Consider the following 26,418-nt stretch of genomic DNA (forward strand, 5'->3'; position numbering starts at 1 on the left):
TCCCCTGGCAGAGGGGACAGCAGACACCTCAGGCTGCGGAGACATCTGCGCAGGGGGGCAACTGGACCCCACACTGCCTGGGTGTAAAAGCGCCTCCCCCAGAAGCGAAAACTTGTGACTTAACAGGTACAGTGGTGACACTGGGGGCTAGGGAGGCAGGCTAACCTCCAGGGCTGGCCTGAGAGGAACAGCCAGGGCCTTGGGCTGTTGCTTAACTATCCTGAGAATGGCCAGTGGCACATCTGGCTGGCCATTTCATTGATCCTGGGCTCCAGCCCAGTGCTGTGTCCGTGTGCCAGCAGTGCCCACTTTGATCCTGGCAAAGCTTTGCCCACACCAAGGGGAGGGAGGCAGGTGCTCCAAGGTCCAGCCCACGTCCCCAACCCCAACAGCCTGGTGGAGCTGGGTGAGGATCCCTGGGACACTGGGGGCTGCCTGAGCAGGACCCACCCCGTAGTCTCCCCCAGGTGTGCTGAGGGCAGGGCGGACCCAGACCACCTCCCTTGGCCTCTTTGAGTTGGTTACAAAAAAGCAAATAAAGTTATTAATCCGACTTTTTAAACAAGTGTTTATTGAAAGATCTGAAAATAGTAAGGCTTTCAACATTTAATAAATTTTCAGGATATTAACATGAAATACTAAGAATTACTTCAAAAAAACCCAGAGCTTTCAGGATCATCTCAGTGTCGTGCTGCTTCAGGACTTGCATTTCTGTCTAAACAAGTGGCCCAAGTTCCAAATGCTACTCCTCTGAACCTAATGCCGGGGGGTTTGGGTTTGGCTCTGGCTCCCTCTCCACAGGAGGCCGGCCTGCCTGCCAGATGGGTGGGCAGGTGGCAGTGGGAGACCACCTCCATGTCCAGCACCTCCATGTCCAGCACCAGGCCAAGTGCCAAGCACCACTGAGGTCACAAAGCAAGGACAAGTGGGTACAGCAATCAACACACACAAAGAGTGGAGACAGTGCTCGGCTGTAGAGCCAGCTCTTTATAGAGACCCAGCCAAGGGGGGCCGTGTGGCCCTGGACACCTCATTAGCACAAGATTGGGGCATGTTTCCCTCCAAGTGGGCAAGACAATGCACTGCCCTTCCCTTCTCCCCAACCTCGAAGATGAAAATGCTCCTCAAAGATAAACCAGTTACTCAAATCAAGCCCGGATCTTGGACACCTGTTGGGCTAGGGAGCCAAAGCCACGTGCAAACAGCCTTGGCTCCAACCATGGACTGCACAGGCTTTGGGTCCTGTGGAAACATGTGCATGTACCTGTACACACCTCAGCCAGCTGGCGAGGGAGGGGTGGCTGCTGGAATGACAGGGTGTCCTTATACCCCGGGACCTGCACAAAGCACCATCTTGGCACTAACCCGTCTGTCCCAATCTTGTGACACCTGCAAAGGACCGTGGCTTCGTAACCAAGTTACCCCCAAGCAGCTGGGTGGACTAGACAGATGACATGCACGCAGTACAAGCTGTTTCACAGTATGAGCCCTCCCCCAGCAGTCTTCCCAGTGTGCACAGCAGAACCCGGGCATCAGCACTACAGAGGCCAACTCTGCCTCGGGGCTGGGGGCCAGCTCTGATCCTAGAGGAATGTGTGTGGGCTGACCTCACCCGGCCACCACCAGGCTCACTGGCCAGGCGTGACGATCTGCGGCACCTGTTACACCAAAGTGGGGGTAGGAGACAGGACCAGAGACGGTGGGGGGAGGAAAAGAACCCATCCACGAACCAGCCTGCAATCACCTCCCAGGTGCTCACCACTTGGTTCCCCTTGAGGTTTGGGGAAAGGTGCAGGATCAGGGGAAAGCAGGCTTTTGGCTGAGACATTTATTTCAACACCAAAGGATAGATCCATCCATTCTGATCCCCTCAATGTGAAAGGCGGATTTGTGGAGCTTCCTGACAGGGAACTAGAAGAGCCCGTGCAGCTCGACAGGGATGGGCCCTGACAGAAAACACGGGTGCCATGTTGCACTCACCGGCCGCTGCTTGCTCGGCTCATTCAGAAATGCAGAAAAAGGTCAGATTTAAAATGTTAAAAACGGCCAGTCTGGCTGACAAAGGCAGATTCTGAGGCTGCTGCTCTGGCTACAGACAGAAGTGACGTGGTGTCTCATGCCGGCAGGGGTGTGACTGTGGACAACACGTGCAGCACACGCGGCTAGCCCTCCTCCTCCCCTTCCTCGTCTGTGAAGTGCGCCTGCCGCTTGCGCACGTTCCAGTGCAGGCACTGGGCCAGGCTCTCGAACCAGTCGCTCACAGGGTCTCGGACGCAGATGGAGGGGAGCGGGTAGCACGAGGTAGTGATGCTGATGCTGGGGACACAAGGCGCACACTGAGCCCGAGAACTGCCGCCAAGCAGCACCCACCCGCCCAACCCAGCCAGGACCCTCCCCGAGGCGGTGCCCACCCTCCCCAGCAAGAAGTCATTTTGGACCTGGCTCCGCAGCCTAGCCAGGGCCCCACTGGCAGTTTTACGTCCCAGGACAGAGCCACTGACCCACTCAGCCCAGCCCACTCCCCTGACCAGATCCTGGGGGGATGGGGGGGGTGCAGAGAAAGGGCACAGCTGCAGCCAGTGAGGAGCAAGATCTGCCACCGCAGGTACAGATCGCAGCAACGTGCATGACAAGCTGCGCAACAGCACAGGTTCCCCCAATGTGACACAGGGAACCCTCTGGGCTCCTGGTGACAAGCTGTGCCTACAGGGCCCACATGTGTCACCCTTGGCAGGAGGATAAGGGAGGGAGGCAGGCAGGCACCCACCCACCTCACCCCTTGCTCCGGCCCAGGGTCCACCCACCTGTCTCCATGGCGGATCTCCTGCCTCTTTCGTCCATCAAATGACACCCACACGGTGTTCCTGGCTTCTGGTGACAACATGATCTGCAGGGATCAAGAGGGGGAGAGGTGTGTGTGCGTGCGCACAGCTGAGCACTCAGACCCCTGCCCTGGAGGGCGGCACTGGCCAGGCATCTGGCTCCAGCTCATGGAGCTCAGCTCCACATGCCAGGGGTCACTTCTCACCTGCCCCCATACAATGTGGACAGGTCCCACTCCTTGGGGATAGAGAGCACGGCTGAGGGGCTGGCGCAGCTCTCAGCACGGCTCCCTCCCAACTATACCCCTGGCAGCATGAGCCCAACAGACAGAGATGAGAACAGGGTGGGGGAGAGAGAGGACCTTTCAGGCACTGAATGAGGTGGGGCCCACAGCCTGGCAGAAATGGGGTCACAGTCAGGGGATGCCGGGGGACTAGGCCACCTTGAGCAGATAAAGTGGTCAGCACCACGAGCCCCAGGCAAGGACTCAAACTGGAAAAGGTGGAGCAAGTTCTAACCTTGAGCTCGACTCCTGCAGGGACCACAATGGGCCGGAATGACAGTGAGTGGGGGCAGATGGGCGTGATCATGATGGCTGGCACGTTGGGGTGGATCATGGAGGCCCCAGCTGCTGCCGCGTACGCAGTGCTGCCCGTCGGGGTGGAGACGATCACACCTGAGGGACAGGCCAAAGGGTCACTCTCCACGTGCTCCTCCCCCGGCCCCATGTGGAATTCCCACAGTGCCCACGACATACCCGACGCCCACATACCATCACCCTGCACTGTGGTGATGAGGTGCCCATTTAGGTAGACATCCACGTTGGACAGGTAGGAGGAGGGGCCTCTGTCAATCACCACTTCGTTCAAGACCTGGGGGGGGCAGTGAGGCCACCAAGCACTGAGGGGGCTGAGCGGTGCCTCCTAGGTGGGTCTGCCCCCCAGGCACCTGGGCTCTCTGGAAGATCCTGAGGGAGGAAACTCCCCTTGGGTTCCAACCAAAATCCCCCAACCCTGTACCCCTCCTCGAGGCCGTAAGACAGCTGAGGAACAGCCGAGGGACATGTCCACAGACCTGGTACTGCATGACCTGCTTCTCGGCCTCTGCGTCCCAGCCGGAGGCCAGCACCCCGTTCTCGCCGACCCCGTTGGGGAAGGACATCTTCCCTCTGGGCTCCTTCACCACCTTGACCTTCAGCCGGCTCCGCAGAACAATGGCTGCGTTCCCTGGGGACCCGGGCTGGTCACACCCAATGGGAAGCAGAGACCTCCCCTTGAGCAACCCCCACCCCAAAATCGAGAGCAACACACTTCTTGTTTTCTGTGAAAATCCACCCACTGCGCTCAACACAGTGTCCTCGACCTGGGCCCTGCTCAGACTTCTCAATGTTAGGAAAATTGTCTCAACCAATCAAAATATAGAAGTCTCTGAATCTTGGAGCTAAGAGAGGTGGAGGAAGGTATGGGGGATAAATGGTGATAGACGGAAACTGGACTTGGGGTGGTGCACACACAATACAGTGTAGAGATGATGTGCTGTGGAATTGTGTACCTGAAACCTATATGATTTTATTAACCAATGTCACCAATAAACTCAATAAAGGGCAGGGAATCTCTGAACCTTGAAATACTAACTGTTGCTGTGCACATCCTTAAAAATCCAGAGCTAAAGGAGAAGCCAAGGCCGGGCTCAGAGCTGTGGGCTCCAGAACATTCTGACTCACCCTGTATCACCTGAGTAACTTGGGTCTGAAAGTTCTCAAAGTTGAAAGGGGTCAGGAAGCCCAAGGAGCCCAGGTGGAATGCCATGACAGGAGGCACGCTGCCCTGTGAGCCGAGGAGGTGGGTCACTTAGCAGCCAGTCCACCCATGCCACCCGACCACACGCACCCCAAGGTCATTGTCTGGCAAGGGTGGTGGGGCTGGGCTGAAATGAAGTAACCAGAGGTCAGCAAGGTCAGGGGTGGTAGTGAGGACAGCCCTGCCCACTTCCAGGCCCTCTCCAGCGGCCTCCGCACCTGACCTTCAGATGGATGCCCCTGGTTGGGGCGGTGCAGGAGTGAGGGTGGGCTCAGGACTCGGGACAACCCACTGGGCTCCTGTGCAGACCCCCACCCTCTGGTGCCTCCCAGGGTTCCCCCACCACGCCCTTGGAGCATCAGCCTGTGGCTACTGTCTTTTCCCCCAGCTCAGAGCCCCAGACCGAGCAGGCGCAGCACCTGGCCCATGTGCAAACCTGTGTCTGTGTCAAAGCAAGGACACTGGACAACTGCTCAGCCTGAGGCAGAAACTGCGCACAGACCGTGCACGTGGGAGGCTCACCTGGAAGAGTGAGGAGGCGTAGAGCAGGGTTCCATCCCCCCCCAGGCAGATGATGAAGTCGATCTGGTTGGAAATGTCGTCATAGTCTGGAAGGCAGAGAGAGACACCGTCACCCACACGTGATGGGCACCAGCAAGAGGGCCGGACACTCCCACAGGCACAGGCACTTGCCTTCTCTGAAGGTGCAGAACCTCTTCTTCACTGGCCCGAAGCCACCGTCGCCCACAACAGCCGGATCTTCCAGAACCTTCTTCTCCACATACACGATCATGTTCATCTGGGGACAGACGGCTGTGTCAACCCCACGCAGAGGCCTCCGCCACTGCCAGCACTCTGGGGAACCAGTTCCTGAGTCTCGGCTGCTCAGACACTGGCCACCACGTGGCACAAGTCCTGAATACAGCAAGCAGGCAGGCAGGCAGCCACCTGTGTCCCCGTGACACCCGCGATGGGACCCTGCTGGCACGGATGGAGGGGGTGGGAGACGTAGGGGAGTTCTGGGGTTGCCCCGCCTGTCACCTCCATCAGGTACATGCAGAGCTCCTTGAAGGGCTGCAGCAGGCTGGCGTCCCGGATCTTCTTGATGACGAGCACACTCTTTGGGGACTTGTTCCACGTCAACCGCTGGCTGGCAGGGTCCTGGATGTGCCTTTGAGGGGAGAGGAACTCATGCTAAGACAGGCCCAGCGCAGGCATCCTCAATGGCCTATCTGCCTAGTCCTGCACAGGCCTCGCTTCTCCAGACCCACTGCACCCCGTGGCCATGCCAGCCAAGCCCCAAGTGGCCAGCCTCCCCCGTTCCAGCTGCTTGTTCCACGTGGAAGGTCCTCTTGCTGCCTGATGCGCCCACTGCTCACCATCGTGGTTCCTGCTCTCACACGCTTACTTAGTCCCTAACAACTCTCACAGCTTCCAGAGCAGACATTACTCAGACCTGTTCCAGGACAGGCCCAGGCCAGTGCACTCTGCTCAGTACTCTAACCCTAACTCTCACCCTAACCCCTCCCTGCAGGCAGGGAAGGATGCCAGGTCTCTCAGACACCCAAAGCACTCTGGGTGCAGTGACATGTCCCAGCTGCACAGGAATCTGAGCTGGGCGGTGGAACTGTCTGGACCCCGTGGGAGGAGCTCTCAGACCTGGGTCAGGTGAACAGGTGGCACACCCCAAACACCCTCTGCTTAGCTTCAGGCCTTGGAGTGTGGGGTAGCCTACAACTCTCTGCCCAAGTCAGTGGGAGTCTGAGGCAGAAAACAAAGCTTCCAGAGCAGACATTACTCAGACCTGCTCCAGGACAGGCCCAGGCCAGCGCACCCTGCTCAGTACTCTAACCCTAACTCTCACCCTAACCCCTCCCTGCAGGCAGGGAAGGATGCCAGGTCTCTCAGACACCCAAAGCACTCTGGGTGCAGTGACATGTCCCAGCTGCACAGGAATCTGAGCTGGGCGGTGGAACTGTCTGGACCCCGTGGGAGGAGCTCTCAGACCTGGGTCAGGTGAACAGGTGGCACACCCCAAACACCCTCTGCTTAGCTTCAGGCCTTGGAGTGTGGGTAGCCTACAACTCTCTGCCCAAGTCAGTGGGAGTCTGAGGCAGAAAACAAAGGCCCCTCCCAGCAGGGGTCTGGGTGCCAACTGGTCACTCAACTTCCCAATGGATCACCTGCAAAGTAAGATGCGGACCCTTCCCTGGCACACGACTGTGGGTGCCAGGTGGGAAAGCAGGAGGCCGGCAGCCTAGCAGCTGTTGGCAAATCCACATGTTTAACCCTAAGAGGAAGTGCACCACACTCCCAGTGAAGGCTCAGACGACACAGCAGGAAGCGAAGTTCCATGTCAACTCGGTTCCTGGACCTTACTTCTGACTATCAGGGAGAGTCAGGGCTGTGCAGGTGAAGCCCTGCCCACCCAGCTATGGGGCTGGGGGACAGGTAAAGAAAGGGAGTCCTTCTCCCTTCATGAGAGATGACAGCCCCGCCAGACAGTGCAGGCACAGGGCCAGCAGGCCAGAGAAAACTGCTCCCTCTTTAACCCCACCCACAGCCCTAGGACACTTCTAGGGCACCTGCCCCTCTGCCCGGGGCACCCCCCCGAACAACCCCACCTGACCCCGGGGAGCAGCTCAGATGCTGGCCTAGACCCTGACTTGAGGCTCATGAGCCAAAACACAAGGACAGTGACTGTGCGCTGGGCTGGACATGAGTGACAGCTAATCAAGGCCCTCAGGGTGGCTCTGACACAGGAACATGGGTGACAGAGCAGCTCTGCCCAGACCAAGAAAACGGCAGCTAGCGAAAGGCCACAGTAGCACCAGTCTGGGGCCAGAAGCAATGGGAAGGCGCAGGCAGAGGGCAGGGTGGGAGCTGGCCACGAGGCAGGGCTTGGAGCAGTGGCAGGCAGTGGGGCTCTGGGTTTGAGGGCACCAGAGTGGGCCAGGGCACCCATGTGTTGGCAGTGGACTGTGGGGGCGCCAGAGGGACAATGAGGATTCCACGATGGGCAGGATGGGGGAGCAAAGGCGGGATCAAAACCCAGTAACTAGAGAGCCAGATAGCAGCCAGCAGGCAGGCAGAGGCACTATTGCCATAGGGCTACCCAGGGCACCAGCCTCAGCATCTGCAAGAAGCAGGCATTCCTCTCACTGGGTGAGGCCCGTCCTTCGGTTTTCACAGCAGTTCCGCAGGTGGCCTGGAGGTGGCAGCACAGGCAGTCCCCAGGCCCCAGGCTGATCAAAGGATGGGGGGAGGTGTGAGGGGTGGGGAAGCAAAGACCCTCAGGTGGGTTAGTGACAGAAGCACAAAAGCCCAGCCGGCCAAGGCTCAGGGGTTGAGCACTGACCTAGGATCCAGGCAACCGGGGTTCAATTCCCAGTCAGGGCACATGCCCGGGTTGCAGGCTTGATCAATGACTCTCTCATCATTGATGTTCCTATCTCTCCCTCTCCTTTCCTCTCTCTGAAATCAATATATATTTAAAAAAAAAAAAAAAAGGCGCAAGAGCGGGTGGCCCCTCCCCTGCAGCCCGGATGGGGGCTGAGCTCACCACAGGTAGCAGGCTGAGATGGAATTCTGATTTTTTTTTTTTTTTTACTGTCGAGGGCACCAGTATCAAAAAGTCATGTCAGTGTTTCCATAAGAAGCTGACACAGCCAGGTCACCGCACAGAGCACACTAACAGAGCTTCCTCCCCAGGGCCACCAAACACCAGGTGAGAGGCTGGACTGAGTCCGAGTTACCCAAGTCCAGTGAAATCGCCCAAACTGCTAGATGTTCATTTATTTCAATCCTCACCCAAGGACATGCTTAGAGGCAGGAAGAGGGAGAGAGAAAAAGAGAGGGAGGGAGGGAGGGAAAGGGGGAGGGGGAGAGGGAGATGGATTTCAAGGTGAGAGAAATGTTGATGGGGCACCTTCCTTAAGTGCCCTGACTGGGGATCAAACCTGCAACCTTTCGGACAGAGCACAGGGTGATGCTCAACCAGCTGAGCCACTCTGATGGGCATAAATGCTTAGTATTTAAATAGTGTCTCACTGGGGCACCAGCCGGCCACTCAGGGCAACCCAGGCCAAGCTCCTTTCAGGCTGCTGCCAAAGGCAGATAGTGTAAAAGCAGCACCTGCGAGGTGGGGTCCATCTCCAACAAGTACACTCAGACTTTAAAAAAGCCAATGTTGCCCAGCCGGGCGTGGCTCAGTGGTTGAGGCGATCGGAGTTCGATTCCCAGTCAGGGCACATGCCCGGGGTTGCGGGCTCAATCCCCAATCAGGGGCGTGCAGGAAGCAGCTGATCAATGACTCTCATCATTGATATTTCTCTCTCCCTCTCCTTTCCTCTCTCTGACATCAATAAAGATATTTAAAAAAATAAAACCAATGTCTCACATTTTAAGACTTAAAGAAGAAACACATTTGACCCATCAAACATGTGAGTATGAAAGAAACACGGCCTTTTTCCTCCTGGAGTTTTTACTAGAGGAAAAAGCAAGCACACAAAAACATACCTGGGCACACACCCCACCCATGTTCTCAAAGGCACTGGAGCCTGCACTTAAGCGACTTACTCTGCACACCAGAACCTTCCACAACAGAGTGCCCCCCCCCCCCGCCCCGTCCTGGCAGGGAGATCCCCCGTGCACTCACATGATGGTCTGGGGGTTCTGCAACATGCAGGCCTTTGGTCCAAAAGTGGTCACTGGGCAGGGCCCGTGCAGAGAGCGGGTCCTCCTGTGGAGAGACAGATAGCAGGTGATACACATGCAGACAGTGCGGACCGGTCAGACTCAGAAATGTTTCCTCCAAATGACGTCGTTTGTCCAGTGTGGTCCAGCAGAGGCCGCCCTGGTGTGCAGAGCAAACTTGAGTGCCACGCACTGTCCACATAGCAACAGCAATTAGAGCCACTCACACACCTAGACAATCCTTAAGGACCCACCGCAGAACAGGGGACATGACCTTAGGGACAGGCTTGGAATCTGAATTCGTGCAGGGCTTCCCAGCAAGTCTGGCTAAGGACCCTCGTCGGGTCTGCCCCTGGGAATCAGGGTCTCAGAACCCTCCCCAGGTAAACCTGGATTAAGTAAGTTCTAACAGACACCCACTCCGAGCTGTATTGTCAATAGAGAAGATGCTACTTGAGTGGCCCAACTTTCCAATAACTGGAAAGTGACTTAGTCACAATCAAATCACCTACACAAAAAGCACTGTGGCCAGCATGTCCTGGGGACACCCTCGGTTGCCCTCCTCTCCTGTCCTTGGAGGTCTAGTGCCAGCCCCTGCCAGGGCAGCAAGGACGACAAATAACAGGGCAGGGCAGAAGGATGCGTTACCCCCACACATATCACCAGCCTCCAACAACCAGAGGCCCTTTCTGCACTAAAGAAAACTGCCACAAGGACAGCCGCCGGGAGCTGGCAAACTTGCTTTAACTGCTATCTCATGTTCCACGGAATCTTCAAACCCAACACACATACAGCAGACTCTGCACCCTCCCTGAGGCCCTGAGGGTCCCCAGTGTCTGTTAAAGGCTGAGCCTCAGTGTCCTTGAGGGCCGGCAGGAAGCCACACCCGGGCCTTGGGGCAAATCTTGGATCTGGGGTTTGTCTAAACTGATATTTCTGCGACAGGACAGCTCCCTCCTCCCTCGCTGACTCCACAGGCAGAGGTACCTGGACCGCTGCCAGCACGCCAGGTTCCTGTCCTCTGCAGTAGAAACCCCAGAACCAAACCCAAAATCTGCTGTGGGAGCCACACTGAACCTTGTCGCCTGGATGCAGAGAGTTGACGAGACCCAGGAGGATGGCACCACTGGGAGAAACTGCCAAGCCAGCACCTGTCCCCACACTGCACACAGTGAAGGGTGTAGGCTCTTCCACCTCACCTGACACCACCATGCGACACACCCAGGAGCCCCTGCCTGGCAGAAGTGAACTGGCTTCAGAGGCCAGGCAGCTCTAGCAGCTTCCCCTGGAGCCCTGGGTGGTCACTGTTCCAGGAACCAGAGTGAGTCGGCAGGTGTTCATCGCTGTGCTCTCACTAGCAGGTCACACGGGCTCTGAACGCTGTTACTCAAGGTTTATGCGCTGTTACTCAAGGTTTTACGCAAGAGCAGCGCAGCCGGGCTGGGGCTGGGGACACTTGCCCAAGCACCCTGGGGCTGCCTGCAGCCCCAGCAGGGTTCAGAGCTGCGGCCACACACCTCCACGTCCACATGTGGAAGGAGCTGGGGCAGCGCCACACACGCATGTGCATGTGTAAGAGAAGACATGCCTGCCTGCCCACAGCCTCCTGCAGGGACCAACAGCCCCGAGAGAGCCCTCATACCTGAACTCCTTGGTGCTCGCCAGGGCAGGAGAGGCAGACAGGCTGCGGGACTTGGTCCGGCCCCGGATGGGGTGGCCCAGCACCAGGTCCTCATCCCCATGACACGCAGCACAGCGGTAGGCGGACGCGTCTGTGCTCAGCCCCCTCCTCATGTTGACTTTCTCTGGCTCCATCTCCATCACTGATGAACCAGGGCTTCGGTCACAACACTGATCCCTTAATTTAATAAAGTAAAGCAAGTAAGTGAATATGCGTAAAGTCACATCTGTCCACAGAGACACACCTGCTCCATTGGGGAGAAGGCTCTGAAAACAGCCTGTTTCCACACAAAGACACTTAAGAGCTCAAGCACCTGCCTGTAGTTTTAATGAGTCTAGGAGGAGCTAAAACACAAAGAAAACCCACCAAGCTCGAGTGGTGGCCTTTCTCTCACAAGTTAGGCAGGTGCAGCGGTTAATCGAAACAATCAGGTGCAGTTTTAAGTGCCTCTCAGTCCAGAAGAGCTGAATAAATATAACTAACCAAAGCAGCGGCAGGTACACACTGGACTCCACGCCCTGCAAGCAGAACCTGCTGTTTCCATTGAGAGCCAAAAAAATTCACCCAAACTGGTGTAAACTGCAAAGAAAGCTTCAATTTCCAAAAATGAGTGAAGGTAGAGAACCTAATCTTCCAACCGCAATACAGTAAGACCAGGGACCAGAGCAGAAACAAAAACCCTCTGGGAACACTGGGCCTGCCTTCTAACCCAGTTAGTACTCAGAGTGGACAAGACGCCACGTTCCAGAGAAAGAAAGGAACAGTGTCAACAGGAAACCGAAGCCCGTGCCACCCTGCTGGCTGTTGCAATGCCTGAAAAGGAATAGTAATGAGCTAAGACAGACTCAGGAAAGCTAGGAGAGGGGTAAAATAAGCCTCATGAGGGCAGAAGAGGTGGTAAAGAGGGAGGCAGAAAGAAATCAATACACAGAAAAATGGAGGAACAGACCAGTTCCCGCCGAGGGATTAAAAGAAGAAACATGCTAACTGGAAAACTTGGATCAGAAAGCAATTTTCTAAGAAAATTCCCAACTGATGAGAGAAAACACACACTGACCTCCCACAGTGCCAAGGCAGTGACCCCGAAAGGGTCCTTCTCAGGAAACCAACAGGGGAGCAGAAGAGGACAAGCCCCTTGGTGAGGAAAACCCCACAGGGCACCGGGGGGTCAGCAAGTGACCTGCCACATAGCCACGTCCCACGAACAAGAGGACACATGGTGTTCTCGCAGACACAGCCTCCAGAGTCCTCCAGAGGCCAAGCTGCCCTAGGGGGAGGTGAACATGGAGTGTAGAGGAGGGAGGGGACATTTAGGGCTCCAGACAAGCCTCGCCGCCACAGTAAGGTCAAATGTGACGGGGTCCCTGGATGCACCTCAGTCACCTGAGGAGCCCCCCAGATCCAGAGGCATGAGGTGTTCCAGAATCCCGAAGACCACCACTGCCCCAGTGGGGCAACACCCTCCCAAGCTGGAGAAACAGAGGTTTCATCAAAACGGATGAAGCGCTGATGAAAACCTGCACCTACAAAAGCATGGTCCTGGGGGCTCACAGCAGGAGGACATGCAAAAGGCAAGAAAATGAAACGAGACACAGTAGGACAGGCCAAAGTGCACGCGCAGGTGACACGATCTTCTATGCAGAAATGTGACTACAACCAACAGATGAGTGTTAACAAGGTTGCAGGAGACAAATTCGATACACATAGACCAATGGTGTTTCCGTACCAGCAACAAACAGTAAGCAGATGAAGTTTAAAAACACCACTGTCAGCAGCATTAAAATACAAAACACGTAGGGATACAGCAGTTGACAAAGGAGGCGTGAGACCTGCTTCCAGCTAAGACAGGTCGGTCCCGGGCTGGGCCAGCAGCGCACAGCGCGGGGACTGTGGTTAACACTGTCGCATATTTGAAGTTCTTATCGCAAGAAAACAAACACCTGTGACTACGTGAGGTGAAGAACATACACAAATTACCTGAAGTATGGCACTCCTGGGACTCACAGAATGTTGTCTGTCGGTTACGCTTCAATAAAAAGTTCCAAAATCTATGCTGACAAAAGGTTGCTGGCAGAAGTCAGAGAAGACAAGTAAACGGAAAGGCACTGGTGTTCAGTCCAAGGGCAGGACACTTGAGATCTCAGTTCTCCCTACACTTATCTAGATTCCACCTAAGTCCAGCACACTGGACCTCAGCAGACTTTCCGCAGGGAATAACAAGCTGACCTAAAGGCCCTGTGGAAACAAAGAACCCAGAATAGCTGAGCCTGAGGGAAGAGGGAGCTGTAGAACTGACCGCCTGAAGCTGTCACTGTTGTCCAGCGGCAGTGAGCAGAGTGTGGCACTGACCCAAGACGGACACACAGACCCACAGAGGTGGCCAATGGATTTCCACAGAGGTGCGAGGGGACAATGGGAGAGGATTGTCCTCTCTGGAACCATCGGGGCAACGTGAAAGCCATGTCGGGAAGTATGGAGCGGCCTCACACCATAGGCAGGCGGGAACCCGAGTCAAAACCACCAACTCCTAGAAGAAAACACTGGAGAAAACCTGTGGCCAAAGGTTTTTAAATAGGAAAACCTTTGCCAAAGCACAAACTCTAAAAGAAACTGAGCTTCATTGCAGTTTAAGTCTTTTACCCTTCACTGTTATAAAATGGAAGTACGACCGGCAGATGACAGGTGTTTGCTAAACGTGCACGTGACAAAGGACTTGCGCCCAGAATATGTAAAGAACTTTCAAAACTCGGTAAGAAAACAAGCAGGCCTATTAAAAAACAGGTAAAGACCCCAACTTCTGGCAACTTCCCCAAAGATGAACCCTGGATGGAAAGCAGCCCAACACCAGCGGCCACCGGGGAAGTGCAATCAGAGCCACAGTCAGACACCACCTGACACCCGACTAGAAAGGCTGAACGCAAGAGAACCGGCGAAGTACGTGGTGCGGGTGGGGAGACTCAGGAACTGAACCTGGCGCACACCCCCACTTAGGAGCCAAAAGGAAGGGGACAGGAAAGGAGCCTGGGAGGAAGCCAGAGTGTGAAGTCAAAATGCAGGACTGGCAGGGAGGGCAGGCCACCGGCCAGGGAGGGGCCAAAGCGATAGCCAATGTTGGACAGGCACCAGGACAAACCGGCTTGGTGCATGAAACCAGATAGATCCCTTTACTTCCTTATTACACAAACTGTTCAAAGTACACAGCAGCCACCTTCACCGAGCATTGGCCCTGATGCCTCCCTGCAGTTAACCCACCCAGTCCTCCCACGGTCTCAGGCAGCCAGCACCCAGGAGAGCCAGCTCTCCCACGTGGGCACACACCAAGGAGACAGACTTAAAAATGAGTTATGGGCTGTCTGTCACCCAGAGGCCTTGAGGCTGCCCTACCCTACTAACGTGAGGGCACAAGTAGGACAACAATTGAGTCTCAGACCTGCGGTTCAGGGAGGCCAGGCCTCGGGCAGTGCTGCGAGCTCTGTACTGGCCCCGCAGGCTTCAGAAAGGAAACAATTACGAACACTGGGACCCATGACGTCTGAGAAGAGAGTCCATGAAGGGAAAGTTGATGAATCATTTGAAAAGCATCTGTGACAGAAACAGGGCAAACAGAAGAGATGTTTACTTTCTAGTCCTATATTTTTTAACCCTCACCTGAGTTTTCCACTGCTTTTCAGAAACAGACACATCGATTGGTTGCCTCCCGCATGTGCCCAAACAGCCCAGAAATCAAGCCTGCAACGGAGGTATGTACCCTTGACTGGAATCGAACCCATGACCCTTCAGCCCACAGGCTGACACTTTAACCAGTGAGCCAAACCAGCTAGTATGGCAAAGGTTTACTTCCCACTCAACAGGTAGAGATGCCAGGGCAGGCCGGGCCCTCACTTCTGGGCTCCCCTCCCCTCCCCTCCCCTCCCCTCCTTCTGAGCAAGAACCAGGAGCAGGGACCGGAAACAGGCGACCTCACCCTAGACTAGGGCGGCTGAGCAGCAGCACACAGCAAAAGCAGCACCCCCTGTGGGCTTGCACCCTGCCCCCACTCCCCCACAGGGCCCTGTGGGATGGTATCTAGGAGATTGAAGCCCAGGGTCACATAGCTAGGACACAGCTGGCATCTGGGCCAACACTCCTGGGCCCCTGCTCACAACCACAGTAGACAGAGCAGGGAGGCCCATGGATCCTGGGAGAAGAGAGGACCCGGAGGACCCAGTTCCCGGACCTATGGAAACAGACGCTGAGGAACACACGCAGGACACTGCACCAGACTGCAAAAGCTGAAACCCACACGCAAGAAAGTCCCACTGAGGTCGGAGAAGCTCGGGAATAATGCTGATAAACTAGTAATGGAGACTACTCTGCGTGGGTCTCCACAGCACGCACACTCAGGGACACTCTGGTCCTAAGTGTCATCATCACAAGGAACCTGCAGCCTGAGTGGGGTGGTGAGGCTGTAATCCTAGAAGGATGGGAAAAACACTATCACTCCAAGAAGGTACGGAAGTAACTACCTGGGAGGTTACCCTAACCCTGAGACAAGAAGGAATTAAACCCATGATGCCGACACTTTCAAAACACTAACTTTATAACCATCAGATTTTTATGTATTTTGTTTGCTGTTATAGGTGAAATTCACACGAATAATTCATTCGACATAATGTTCTCATTTAAATGGCTGAGGGGAGGTAAGTGTCTATAACCAGAGCTCCAAGTTTAACTCCTGTTTATTAGCTAAGAAGTCACGCAAACACCTAGCATGCACGTAGTACTGAGGGCTCCCTTGTATGCACAAATGTCGACCACCCACCCCACGGCCTGCACCCAATATGCAATGCAGGGGTCTCCCAGCTGGACAGGGAGGAGGCCAGGAGCACCTCCCAACAGCGGCTGCAGTGGCCCCGGGCAAGAGCCAGAACACAACTGCTGCAGCTCAGCACACAGGCGACACTGCCTCAGCTTCTACTGCAGTATTTTGTGCTACACAAAGTAGCCTTGACTCTAACACAACATATGTTTAAAAAGGGTAAACTGATAACCAACGGGATTGTTCTGGGGATGCAAGTCTGGCTCAATCCACACCAGCACGGCAAGAAGAGAAAATACGTGATTATACCAACTGATGCACAAAACTCTACCCACTTGTGATCAAAATCCTCAGGCGAGGATAGGGCAGGACATCCTGAACTCGATCAAGAACATCTGCAGAACGTAGAGATGACACCCTACTTACTGAACAGGTGAATGCTTTCCTGACACTGGGAGCAAGGCTGATGCCTGCGCTAACTTCCACCCAACAGAGCACAACACAGAAGTCCTAGCCAGTGCGACAGGAAGAACAGAAGACCGAACTAAAAGCATTGGATGAACTCAATCTCTATAAAACCCAGACAAGACTATCTTGTAGAAATAGACAAGCCTCTAAAACTTGTACAGAAAGTAAAGGCACTAGAATAGCTACCACCACTATAAAAACAAAGGAGCCCAGCTGGGTGTGGCTCAGCGGGTGAACGTTGACCTAGGATCCAGGTGATCGGGGTTTGATTCTGGGGTCAGAGCACATGCCCGGGTTGTGGGCTCAATCCCCAGTAGGGGGCGTGCAGGAGGCAGCCAATCCATGATTTCCATCATTAATGTTTCTCTCTCTCCCTTCCTCTTCGAAATCAATAAGAATATTTTTTAAAATCCCCGGTAGGGAGCGTGCAGGAGGCAGCCAATCAATGTTTCACTCTCACATCATGTTTCTCTTTCTCCCTCTCCCTCTCCCTTCCTCTAAAAGTCCAAAAAAAAGAAATCTTGACTTACTAACTGGACAACCAAGGCCGTGGCATTTGGTGGAAGGCAGGCAGATCCACAGACCCAGGAACAGAACCCAGAGACAGATCCACACAAATGTGCTCAGCTGACTTCTGCCAAAGGTGCACAGCAATTCAGGGAGTAAAGATAACCATTCCCACAAATAGTCCTGGAGAAGTGAGAGCAAACCTCAACCTAAACTTCAAACAAAAGTCAACTCAAAATAGATCAAAATCAACTATATTTAGTATAAATCATAAACTACAAAACTTCTGTAAGAAAACAGAAGTTATTTGGGACTCAGGGCTAAAGAGAACTGTTTATACGGGATATAAAAAGCACAGTCCATAAAAGGTAAAAAACAGATAAACTGGACTCAAACTAGAAACTTGCTGTGTGGAAGGCCCTGTTCGAGGGGGAAAAACAAGCCACGGGTGGGAGAAAGCATTCGCAAACTAGACAGCCGACAAAGGACTGGTGTCTAGAGTATGCAAACAACACCCAGAACAGCGAAAAACCACGACCCAATTAGGAAACAGAAGAGGTGACCAGACCCAGGTGTCTCCGCCTGACAGCCTGCGTCTGAAAGGTACCACCGCCATGAGGAAGTGCAGGTCAGCACCACAAGGAGATGTCGCCACACACCTACCAGAACTGACAAAAGAGAAAGCTAAAGGGTGCCGAGAAGCACCCCACAGGGGCGTGGGGGCGGGGCCTGTGAGAGCACCGTTTTCTGGAAAACAACTTGGCAGTTCCTTATAAAAACTGACAGCCCAGCAACTGCACCTGCGCATCTACCCCACAGGAAAACTATGTCCACATACAACCCCACACAGCCCTAGCAGTTTGGTTGACATGTCCAGTACACAAAAGGTTTCGGGTTCGATTTCTTGTCAGGGCACATACCTAGGTCTGCCCAGACGGACCTCAGAGGCATCACACCAAGTGCAAAGGCCAGTCTCAAAAGCCCACGGACTGAAGGACCCAACTGCACAATTGGGGGGGGGAGACAGATGAGTGAGCAAATGGGCCTGGGGTGGCTGTAAAGGGAGTTCACCAGGGATTTCCAGGTGCAATGATCAGTCACAAATGTAAACACAGGTAACACTAAGGTAAAACTGGTGACACCTGAAGAGAGTGTGGTGTAGTTCACACATTTTTCCAATGCTGACGTCCTGGTTTCATATTACTGTGCAATTGATATGCGAGACAACACTGGGAGGCTGGGGAGGGCACAGGGCCTCTCCCTGTACATCTTTACAACTTCCTGGGAGCCTAAGTATCTCAAAATAGTTATTTAAATAAAAGGTTGCCCTAGCCAGTTTGGCTCAGTGGTTAGAGCGTTTGCCCACGGACTGAAGGGTCCCTGCTTAATTCTGGCCAAGGGTGTGTACCTCGGTTGCAGGCTCGATCGTGGGGGAGGGGGGCATTCAAGAGGCAACCAATGGATGTCTCTCTCTCACATCTCCCTCCGTCCCTCCCTCTTTCCTTCCCCTCTGAAAAGCAATGGGAAAAACATCCTCAGGTGAGGATTAAAAAAAAAGGTAAACCAGTCAAAACCACAAAATGCAAGTGTACTTAAAAACCGTCTATTACACGTTACCTAGAAGCTGTTAACATTTACTTGCAAAGGCTTATTTGATGACCAGGCAGAAAAAAAACTTATGAAGTGACCACGTTAAGTATTTTAAAATTCAAGTTAATCTCAACGGTATTTTTTACAATGGTGAATTTGGACTCACATTTAATTCAAGTCTGTTTGGTGTGTTAACTGTTCTAAGATGATGAAATTCTAACCCAATCCAAGTTCCTTCAGGTTCCTGACAGCGCAAACTTAATTTTAACAAACGACGCCTGTGTGGTGGAGCACAGTAACACACTGGGGTGCCAGTGAGTAAATGTGTAAGAAATTTAACAAGTCACACACATGTGCACACACGGGAAGCTAAATCATGATTCCAGTGTGAGCTTTCCATGGGTATTTGTCGAAACAATGAAAAAGGAAAGTTTATTTGGTCACAGAAATTGGCAACTGTTCAACCTCAGTACAGAGTTGGGGGGAAAAAGTCCCTGTTAACTTGTCTTTTCTCCCCCCCAATAACTAACAACGTCCAAGGCTGCAAGGCTGGGTGGGGTGACTGGGCACTCAAAGACCTTTCCGAAAGTACTATGTTCACGTGAAGCAAGGGCCTGACCTTCAACCCACACCTTCCAGGATCAGAGCTCTGAAGGGGGCTCTGTGGAGAGAGGGTGGCACCGCTCCTGGCACAGGTGAGGACACAGATCTGCACAGCCAGGCCTCACCCGCCTGGTCCTGCTGCACCGGGACCCTCGCAGACCTTCAGGGCCCCCTTCACCCGGTTTCTGTATCTGCCTGTGGTGATGCATGACACTCAGACTGAGGCAAGGTGGGTCAGGGAGGCAGTACAAGTGGAAAGTCACCACCACCAGTTACTACCTGACTGCACTAGTCCTGCCCTCAACAGGTGTCGGCGGGATGGAAGTGACGCCCCAGCAGGCAGCCCCGCACCCTCCCTCGGGGGTCCCTCTAAGTGCTGTACCTGTGGGGCCCACAGGGAAGCTGCGACTCCAGGTAATCAAGACCCACAGGCCGCACACTCCTGTAACAAACCCCGCCCCTCGGCCTGCAGGTCACACCTACCTGCCTCAAAGGCTACACTCAAGACCGGCTCCAACAGGAGCACGGTCCCCTCCTACTTGTCAGCCACCTAGGCTCCCTAAGAATGGTGCTGGGCTGGCTGGGGAACCCCTCCGTCAGGGCTTGCGGCTGACTCCTGGCTGCGCGCTGGCAACAGAAACCCACCGGCAAAGTTCAAAGACGACAGACCAGAGCCATCTCCCTGGCCAGCCTCCAAGTGCAGCCGAGGCACCTGCCCTGCCCGCCAGACACTGTGCCCACTAGCTCCTCCCTGGGTAGCAACGAGGACAGGCCTCGGGGAGAGACCCGGATCAGAGGTCAGCACGGCTAAGGGTGGGGGCAGGTCAAAGGTCAGCAAGGCCTAGGTAGGAGCCAGGAACAGAGATCAGCCAGGCCCCGGGTGGGGGTGGGGGCGGGGAGGGGGCAGAGGTCAGCGAGGCCCGGGTAGGGGCAGGGAGGGGGCAGAGGTCAGCGAGGCCCGGGTAGGGGCGGGGAGGGGGCAGAGGTCAGCGAGGCCCGGGTAGGGGCGGGGAGGGGGCAGAGGTCAGCAAGGCCCGGGTAGGGGCGGATTCCGGGGAAGGGACCCCCGAAGGCCGTCGGGCAGCGAGACACAGGAGGGCAGCTGCCCGTCCGGCCCGAGGGCGCCGAGCCTGCGAGTCAGACGGCGCGGCCCGGGGACGGAGCTGGCGATTCCGGGGCAGGCCCGCGGCCCGGACCCTACGCGGCCCGCCCAGCGCGCTCCGGGAGGCCGCCAGCAGCGTCGGGGGCCGGGGCCTGCGCCCGGGGGGGTCGCCCCTGTCAGGCCTGGGCGTCCACACCCCCCGCCCCGGCCCCCCAGCCCCGCGACCCCGGCGGCGGCCCAGCTGAGGGGCGGCGCGCACTCACCGCTCGCTGCCGCGGGCGCCTGCGAGGCCGTCCCCTCGCCCGGCTGCGCCCGCGGACTCCGCCGCCCCGCCGCTCGTGGTCGCTAACCGGGCGCCGCGGCCGCCCCCCGCCCCATGGCCGCCGGGACCCCGGCGCCCGCCCGCCGAGCAGCAATGCCGCCGCGCCGCCAGTGCGCACGCGCGCCCCGCCCCGCGCATGCGCCCCTCGGCGCCCGGCCCCGCCCCCGCCGTGCACGTGGTGCGGGGTCCAGGGCCCGCGGGCGGCCCTCACTGTCCGGAGCGGGCGGGGCGGCGAGAAGCGGGGACAGCCCCCTGGCGGGTGGGATGGGAACTGAGGCAGGGGCCGAGTGACTCACCGCCAGCCGCAGCAGGGTCCCCTCCCTGGGGATGACGTCTCGGCCCCAGTCTAGTTCAGCTCCAGGCCCAGAAAAGCAGGGAAAGCAGGTGGGCAAGGGGCCAGCGGCGATGACTCATGACCCCTCCCCTGCCTCTAGCTAACCAGCAGAGACCATGACCTTGAAGGAGCGCACCAGTGAAGGCTGGACATTCTGCTGAAACCCTCCCCTGGACCTTCCCTAGGACTCCCACTTGCAAGAGAGGAGTGAAAACCCTCCAGAGGAAAGACCCAGCGAGCAGGACCTCCTCCTCCGGGGAGCTTACCCCTGCCTTACCCTCCTCCGTCTTCTTCCCCCACTAGCAGCATCTCCTAAACCTGAGGGTTCCCCAGGAGACCTGCAACCAGGGGAGCAGTAGGGCAGTAGCAGCTCTTCCTGGCCTGACCCCCTGAACCTGTCTTCAAGGCCTGGCTTTTTCTGAGTTTCTAGTGAGCTAAAGGCAGCCCAGTCTAGGAGGTGCTGCTGCTGCTTCTATGCTAAGTCCTTTACTTGTTTTGCTGTATCCGGGCTTTAACACCTTGCTGGCCAGTCACGAGGTCACGAGCATGCACGTGTTTCTGTGTCCAAACCTTGCTAATTGGTCATGAGATAACTCGTGTCTGCACTTACGTAATTTAAGTAATTTTAAACACCTTGCTGACTGGTGAGGCGGTCACAAGCATACACGTGTTTGTCCGAACGTTGCTAATTGGTCACGAGATAACTCGTGTCTGCACTTATGTTAATTTAATTTTAAACACCTTGCTGACTGGTCACGAGGCCATGAGCATACACGTGTTTCTGTGTCTGAACGTTGCTAATTGGTCACGAGAAAACTCGTGTCTGCACTTATGTTAATTTAAACACCTTGCTGACTGGTCACGAGGCCACGAGCATACACGTGTTTGTGTCCGAACGTTGCTAATTGGTCACGAGAAAACACGTGTCTGCACTTATGTTAATTTATTTTAAACACCTTGCTGACTGGTCACGAGCATACACGTGTTTGTGTCTGAACGTTGCTAATTGGTCACGAGAAAACTCGTGTCTGCACTTATGTTAATTTAAACACCTTGCTGACTGGTCACGAGGCCACGAGCATACACGTGTTTGTGTCCGAACGTTGCTAATTGGTCACGAGAAAACTCACGTCTGCACTTATGTTAATTTATTTTAAACACCTTGCTGACTGGTCACGAGGCCACGAGCATACACGTGTTTCTGTGTCTGAACGTTGCTAATTGGTCACGAGAAAACTCGTGTCTGCACTTATGTTAATTTATTTTAAACACCTTGCTGACTGGTCACGAGGCCACGAGCATACACGTGTTTCTGTGTCTGAACGTTGCTAATTGGTCACGAGAAAACTCGTGTCTGCACTTATGTTAATTTATTTTAAACACCTTGCTGACTGGTCACGAGGCCACGAGCATACACGTGTTTCTGTGTCTGAACGTTGCTAATTGGTCACGAGAAAACTCGTGTCTGCACTTATGTTAATTTTAAACACCTTGCTGACTGGTCACAAGGCCACAAGCATACACGTGTTTCTGTGTCTGAATGTTGCTAATTGGTCACGAGACAACTCGTGTCTGCGCTTACGTTAATTTAAGTAATTTTAAACACCTTGCTGACTGGTCACGAGCATACACATGTTTCTCTGTCCGAACATTGATGACTGGTCACGAGATAACTCATGTCTGCACTTACATTAAGTAATTTTAAACACCTTGCTGACCGGTCACGACATAGAAGCCGTGTGGGCGAGTTCTGGTTCAGAATAGCCGGCCAGCAAGGTGTTTCAATAAACATAATCACCTGGACCCGTGCTGTGAAATCTTTCCTCCTACTCCAAGTCAAGACCCATACACTACTGCCTGGCCCTAAGCAGGTCCCCTGTCTGGTAACAGGAGAATGATCCCTGGTCCCTATTCACTCTACTGCTTGAGCAGCCCCTGTGTCTGCTCGCCCCTGCCCCATCCGCTTCCCCACCGCACTCCCCTCCACCAAAGCCCAGGCAGGCTGACTACAGGCCCCTGTGCGTAACTGGTCCCACCGAGGATCCCGTGACGATCAGGTGTGACTCTTCTTAGAAAGAACACGTTTTGGGAACCAAAACGCAGTGTGAGTGCCCCTTGGCTGGCAGCATAGCTGGGAGTGAGCCACTCCCAACCCAAGCAGCCTGGTTGGTCGTTGTACACCATAGGACCTCAGGGGCTCTGGACTTGCTGTCTAAGTGGGGCCCTCGAGGTGACCTGCCAACAGTGTTCTCCCCCGGCCCCAAGACTGGAGTACCCAGAGAGGAGGAAGGGGCCATGGCCGCAATGCCCACCGTGTAGCTTCTGGTGGAGCTGCTGCCTTCTGGAGGCACGGGTGGGTTCTCCCAAGACTTTCTGAATTGAGGGTTACCCACTAGTGCATTCAGGAGTCGTGTCCCATCAGTGTGCCAGGGACTGTCCGTGAATAAGCTGCTGCAGGGTCACTGCAGGAAAGGAGCCCAGGCAATGCATTGTGGGGTTCTTTGTAGCCTGCTTGGCTCCCAAGTGCCAGCCATCATTCCTTCTCTACACAGAGGTCTCCTAAGTATGGAGCACCCCACTCCTCTGCAGCAACCTGGCCCCCAGGTCTCCCCAGCCCTCCATACCAGCTGTTGTCACTCTTCTCTGGCTGGGAGTCCTGGTCCTGTGTCCATCGACCTGGAACACCACTGGTCACAGAAAAGGACATGTCTCGCTGCTGTCCTGGGACCACTGGGCAGTGGGGTGACCAAGGGTGAGTGGAAAGGGGGGGGCAAAAATGGGGAAAATTTGAGGGGATTTCTCAAGCTGTGCAACTTCCCCATCTGGTTGTTTTGGAAACCCAACCACTTCCCCAAAGGGACGGCCAGCCACAGCCACAGGAGTTCTGTTTGAGTTGCATTTTTGGATATATAATCGTTAACATGATAATACTAATGCATACCCGGGCCAGTTTTGCTCAGTGGTTAGCGTCAGCCCTCAGACTGAAGGGTCCCGGGTTCAATTTTGGCCAAGGGCACATACCTCGTCTGCAGGCTCAATCCCCAACCCTGGTCAGTGCATTATTGCGAGGCAATCAACCGATGTGTCTCTCTCACATCGATGTTCCTCTCTCTCTCCTTTCCACTCTCTGAAAAGCAGTGGAAAAAATATCCTCGGGTGAGCATTAAAAAAAATAATAATCATGCTTAACCTAGCAGGTGCTATGGCCAGGCACTGGGCCTGGCCTCCCAAGGACCTTCTAGAGCAGGACAGTGTTCAGAGAAGGCACCGAGGCATGAGTTCGGGCCAGTGTCACTAGCCAAGGTGACATAGCAGGCACCCTTCCTGTGTGCCCTTCTCTAAAGGGAACGTGTACACATGGGTGTCTGTAACCACAGTAACCCTCTGTCCACCCTGGACCTGAGACATCTGGCGGGAGAGCTGCTTCAGAGATGAGAAAATGGTGCGGCCTGGCCGGTGTGGCTCAGTTGGTTGAGCACCAGCCAGTGCACCAAGAGGTCTCCACGTCGATTCCCCGTCGGGGCACATGCCCAGGTTGTGGGCTAGATCCCCAGTGGGGAGCCTGCAGGAGGCAGCCGGTCATTGTTTCTCTCTCTAAGATCAGTAAAAACATGTTTTTTAAAAAAGAAAAAATGGCTGCACCCCCCTCTCCAGGCCCAAAGGCCACCCCAGGGATTCAGAGGCCTGGAGCTCACACCCAGCCCCGCCAGGGCTGACTAGCAATGACAAGGCCCATACTGGGAGGGGTACCTTAGTGCTTCCAGAAGGTTCCTAGAGGAGGTGTCACTTGGGTTGAATCCAGGCGCTGAGTCAGGCTGTGGTGGGGAGGGAAGGGCCAGCAGCAGGACAGAGGTGGGGGTGGGGGTGGACGCTAGTCAGGCCAGTTTGGGCTGGGCATAGCATAGGGGGTGGGTGCCTCCCTCAGAGGGGCTCAGGGGTCTGGAAAGGGGGAAAGTTGTCCCCCGCTCTGGCCAGGCAGTGACCTCTCCCTGCAGCCAGATCTGCAGACGACCTTATGAACCTAATTCCGTGTTTGTTTCTTGGAATTCTTAAACATGACTTCATATTCTTTAAGCTTCCCACACCCAAAACCCGGACCCACCCTTTTCCGAGAGTTGAATGATGGGGGACAGCAGGGTGGGTGGGGTGGCTGGTGGAAGAAGCAGGGAGCCTGAGCCATGGAGGTGTGGCACAGGATGGGGCTGCTGCCCAAAGCCAGACTCACGGGGGGCACCCTGGATTTTGGGTGCAGTCTGGGGAACTCCCTGGCTTTAGAGGGCAGGAACCGGGTGCCCAGGGTCTCAGATGGAGGGAGGGGAAGGGGTGCTTCTCTTTGGGGTCCTGCTCACAGCTCTGGGGACGTTGACCTGAGCTGTACCTGGCTGGGGTGAACGGGTGAACAGAGGCTGCCTGGCACCCAAGAGGGGAAGTGGCCAGGAACCTGGGCTGCAGGGGTGGCTCCCTGTGGAGGTGTCTCTGGCCACCCAGCCGTCCTCTTGTTTATCCTCGCTGGCCTCTGGCCCCTCCTGCTGGCCTCACCCAACCCTCCCCAGGGAGCCCATGTGTAGAATAGCCCCTTGCCCTCTCCTGTTCCGGCTGGTTTTAGGGGACACCAGCTAAGAGCCTGGCGCACAACTCAGTCAGGAACAAAACCTTCCCCTGGGCTGTACCCTTCTCACCAGGGTTCTAGGGAGGGGCACCAGGCAGAGAGCGCCCAGGTGGGAGCCCCTTGGGGTGGGCGTGGGGGGCCCCCAAAGGCCAAGCGCTAAGTGCGGCCCTCCTCTAGCACCTTGGACACATGGGACTCACTGAATTCTCACAAGGCCTCTAGGAAGGTGTTTTATTTTGTGGTTTTTAAAATGTTTTTATTGATTTCAGAGAGAGGAAGGGAGGAAGACAGAGAAACATCAATGATGAGTCACTGATCCTGGCCTCCTGCCCCCTGGGGATCGAGCCCCAACCCGGGCACGTGCCCTCACCGGGAATCCATTGGTGATCTGCAGGCTCATAGGCCGCTGCTCCACCGCTGAGCCCGCCAAAGGGGGCGCGCGGCGCCGGGGGCACCCAGAATCCGAGAAGGCACAAAGAAGACAAGTAACTTGCCCAAAATCACACAGTGAGGACACGAAGGGGCAGGGTTTGGTTCTGGGACGGACTTAGCAGGACCCAAAAAGGGGGGGCTGGTGATAGTCGGGGTGGGATGGGGGCTGGACTGGAGACAGGAAGGGGCGGAGCTGGGGGTGGGGCTGGAAGGCCTTTCCTGCCCCTGCCCTGCCCCTGCCCCTGCCCCTGCCCCTGCCCCTGCCCCTGCTCCTGCTCCTGCTGCGGCCCCGCAGGCCCGGCGGAGGGCGCAGTGGGCTGAGGGTGCGGGTGGCGCGGGGGATCCCGCGGTCGGGGCAGCTCGGGGACCCCGAGTCCCTGGCGCTGCCTTGAGCGCCAGGCCCCGCTGGGCGCCGGGAACGTGGAAACCGCGCCCCGTGCGGGCGACACTGCGCGAGGGCGGAGGGTGCCGACCGTGCGCGCGGACGCCGGTGACTGCGGGCCGGCCGGGATCCAGCCCCCAGGCTGCGGGTCCCTCCTGCCCGCCAGGGCGCCGCGGACCCCGGTGGTCAGGGCCGCTGGAGGGGGACAGCGGCCGGGCCGGGGCGCGGGAGGCAGGGCTCCCAGGGTAGCGGTGGGCCCAGCGAGCACCCGGC

The 26,418-nt window shown here is 55.8% G+C and overlaps 1 protein-coding gene across 1 annotated transcript; it reads right to left on the reverse strand.

The window, feature by feature from the left end:
- Positions 1 to 471: 471 nt before the first annotated feature.
- On the reverse strand, positions 472 to 14,773 carry NADK (NAD kinase). The gene is made up of 12 exons (XM_087820060.1): positions 14,429 to 14,773; positions 10,960 to 11,175; positions 9,280 to 9,363; positions 5,561 to 5,793; positions 5,316 to 5,435; positions 5,145 to 5,230; positions 4,547 to 4,649; positions 3,898 to 4,049; positions 3,596 to 3,695; positions 3,342 to 3,499; positions 2,805 to 2,887; positions 472 to 2,316 (listed from the first exon to the last, which is right to left on the reverse strand). Exons 2-12 carry the CDS (start codon positions 11,136 to 11,138, stop codon positions 2,163 to 2,165), a joined length of 1,452 nt encoding a protein of 483 aa, XP_087676186.1. The 5' UTR covers positions 11,139 to 11,175; positions 14,429 to 14,773; the 3' UTR covers positions 472 to 2,162.
- Between the last annotated feature and the right edge of the window lie 11,645 nt (positions 14,774 to 26,418).

Source organism: Miniopterus natalensis, chromosome 9, assembly GCF_054644295.1.
Source record: "Miniopterus natalensis isolate mMinNat1 chromosome 9, mMinNat1.hap1, whole genome shotgun sequence".
Classification (NCBI taxonomy): Eukaryota; Metazoa; Chordata; class Mammalia; order Chiroptera; family Miniopteridae; genus Miniopterus; species Miniopterus natalensis.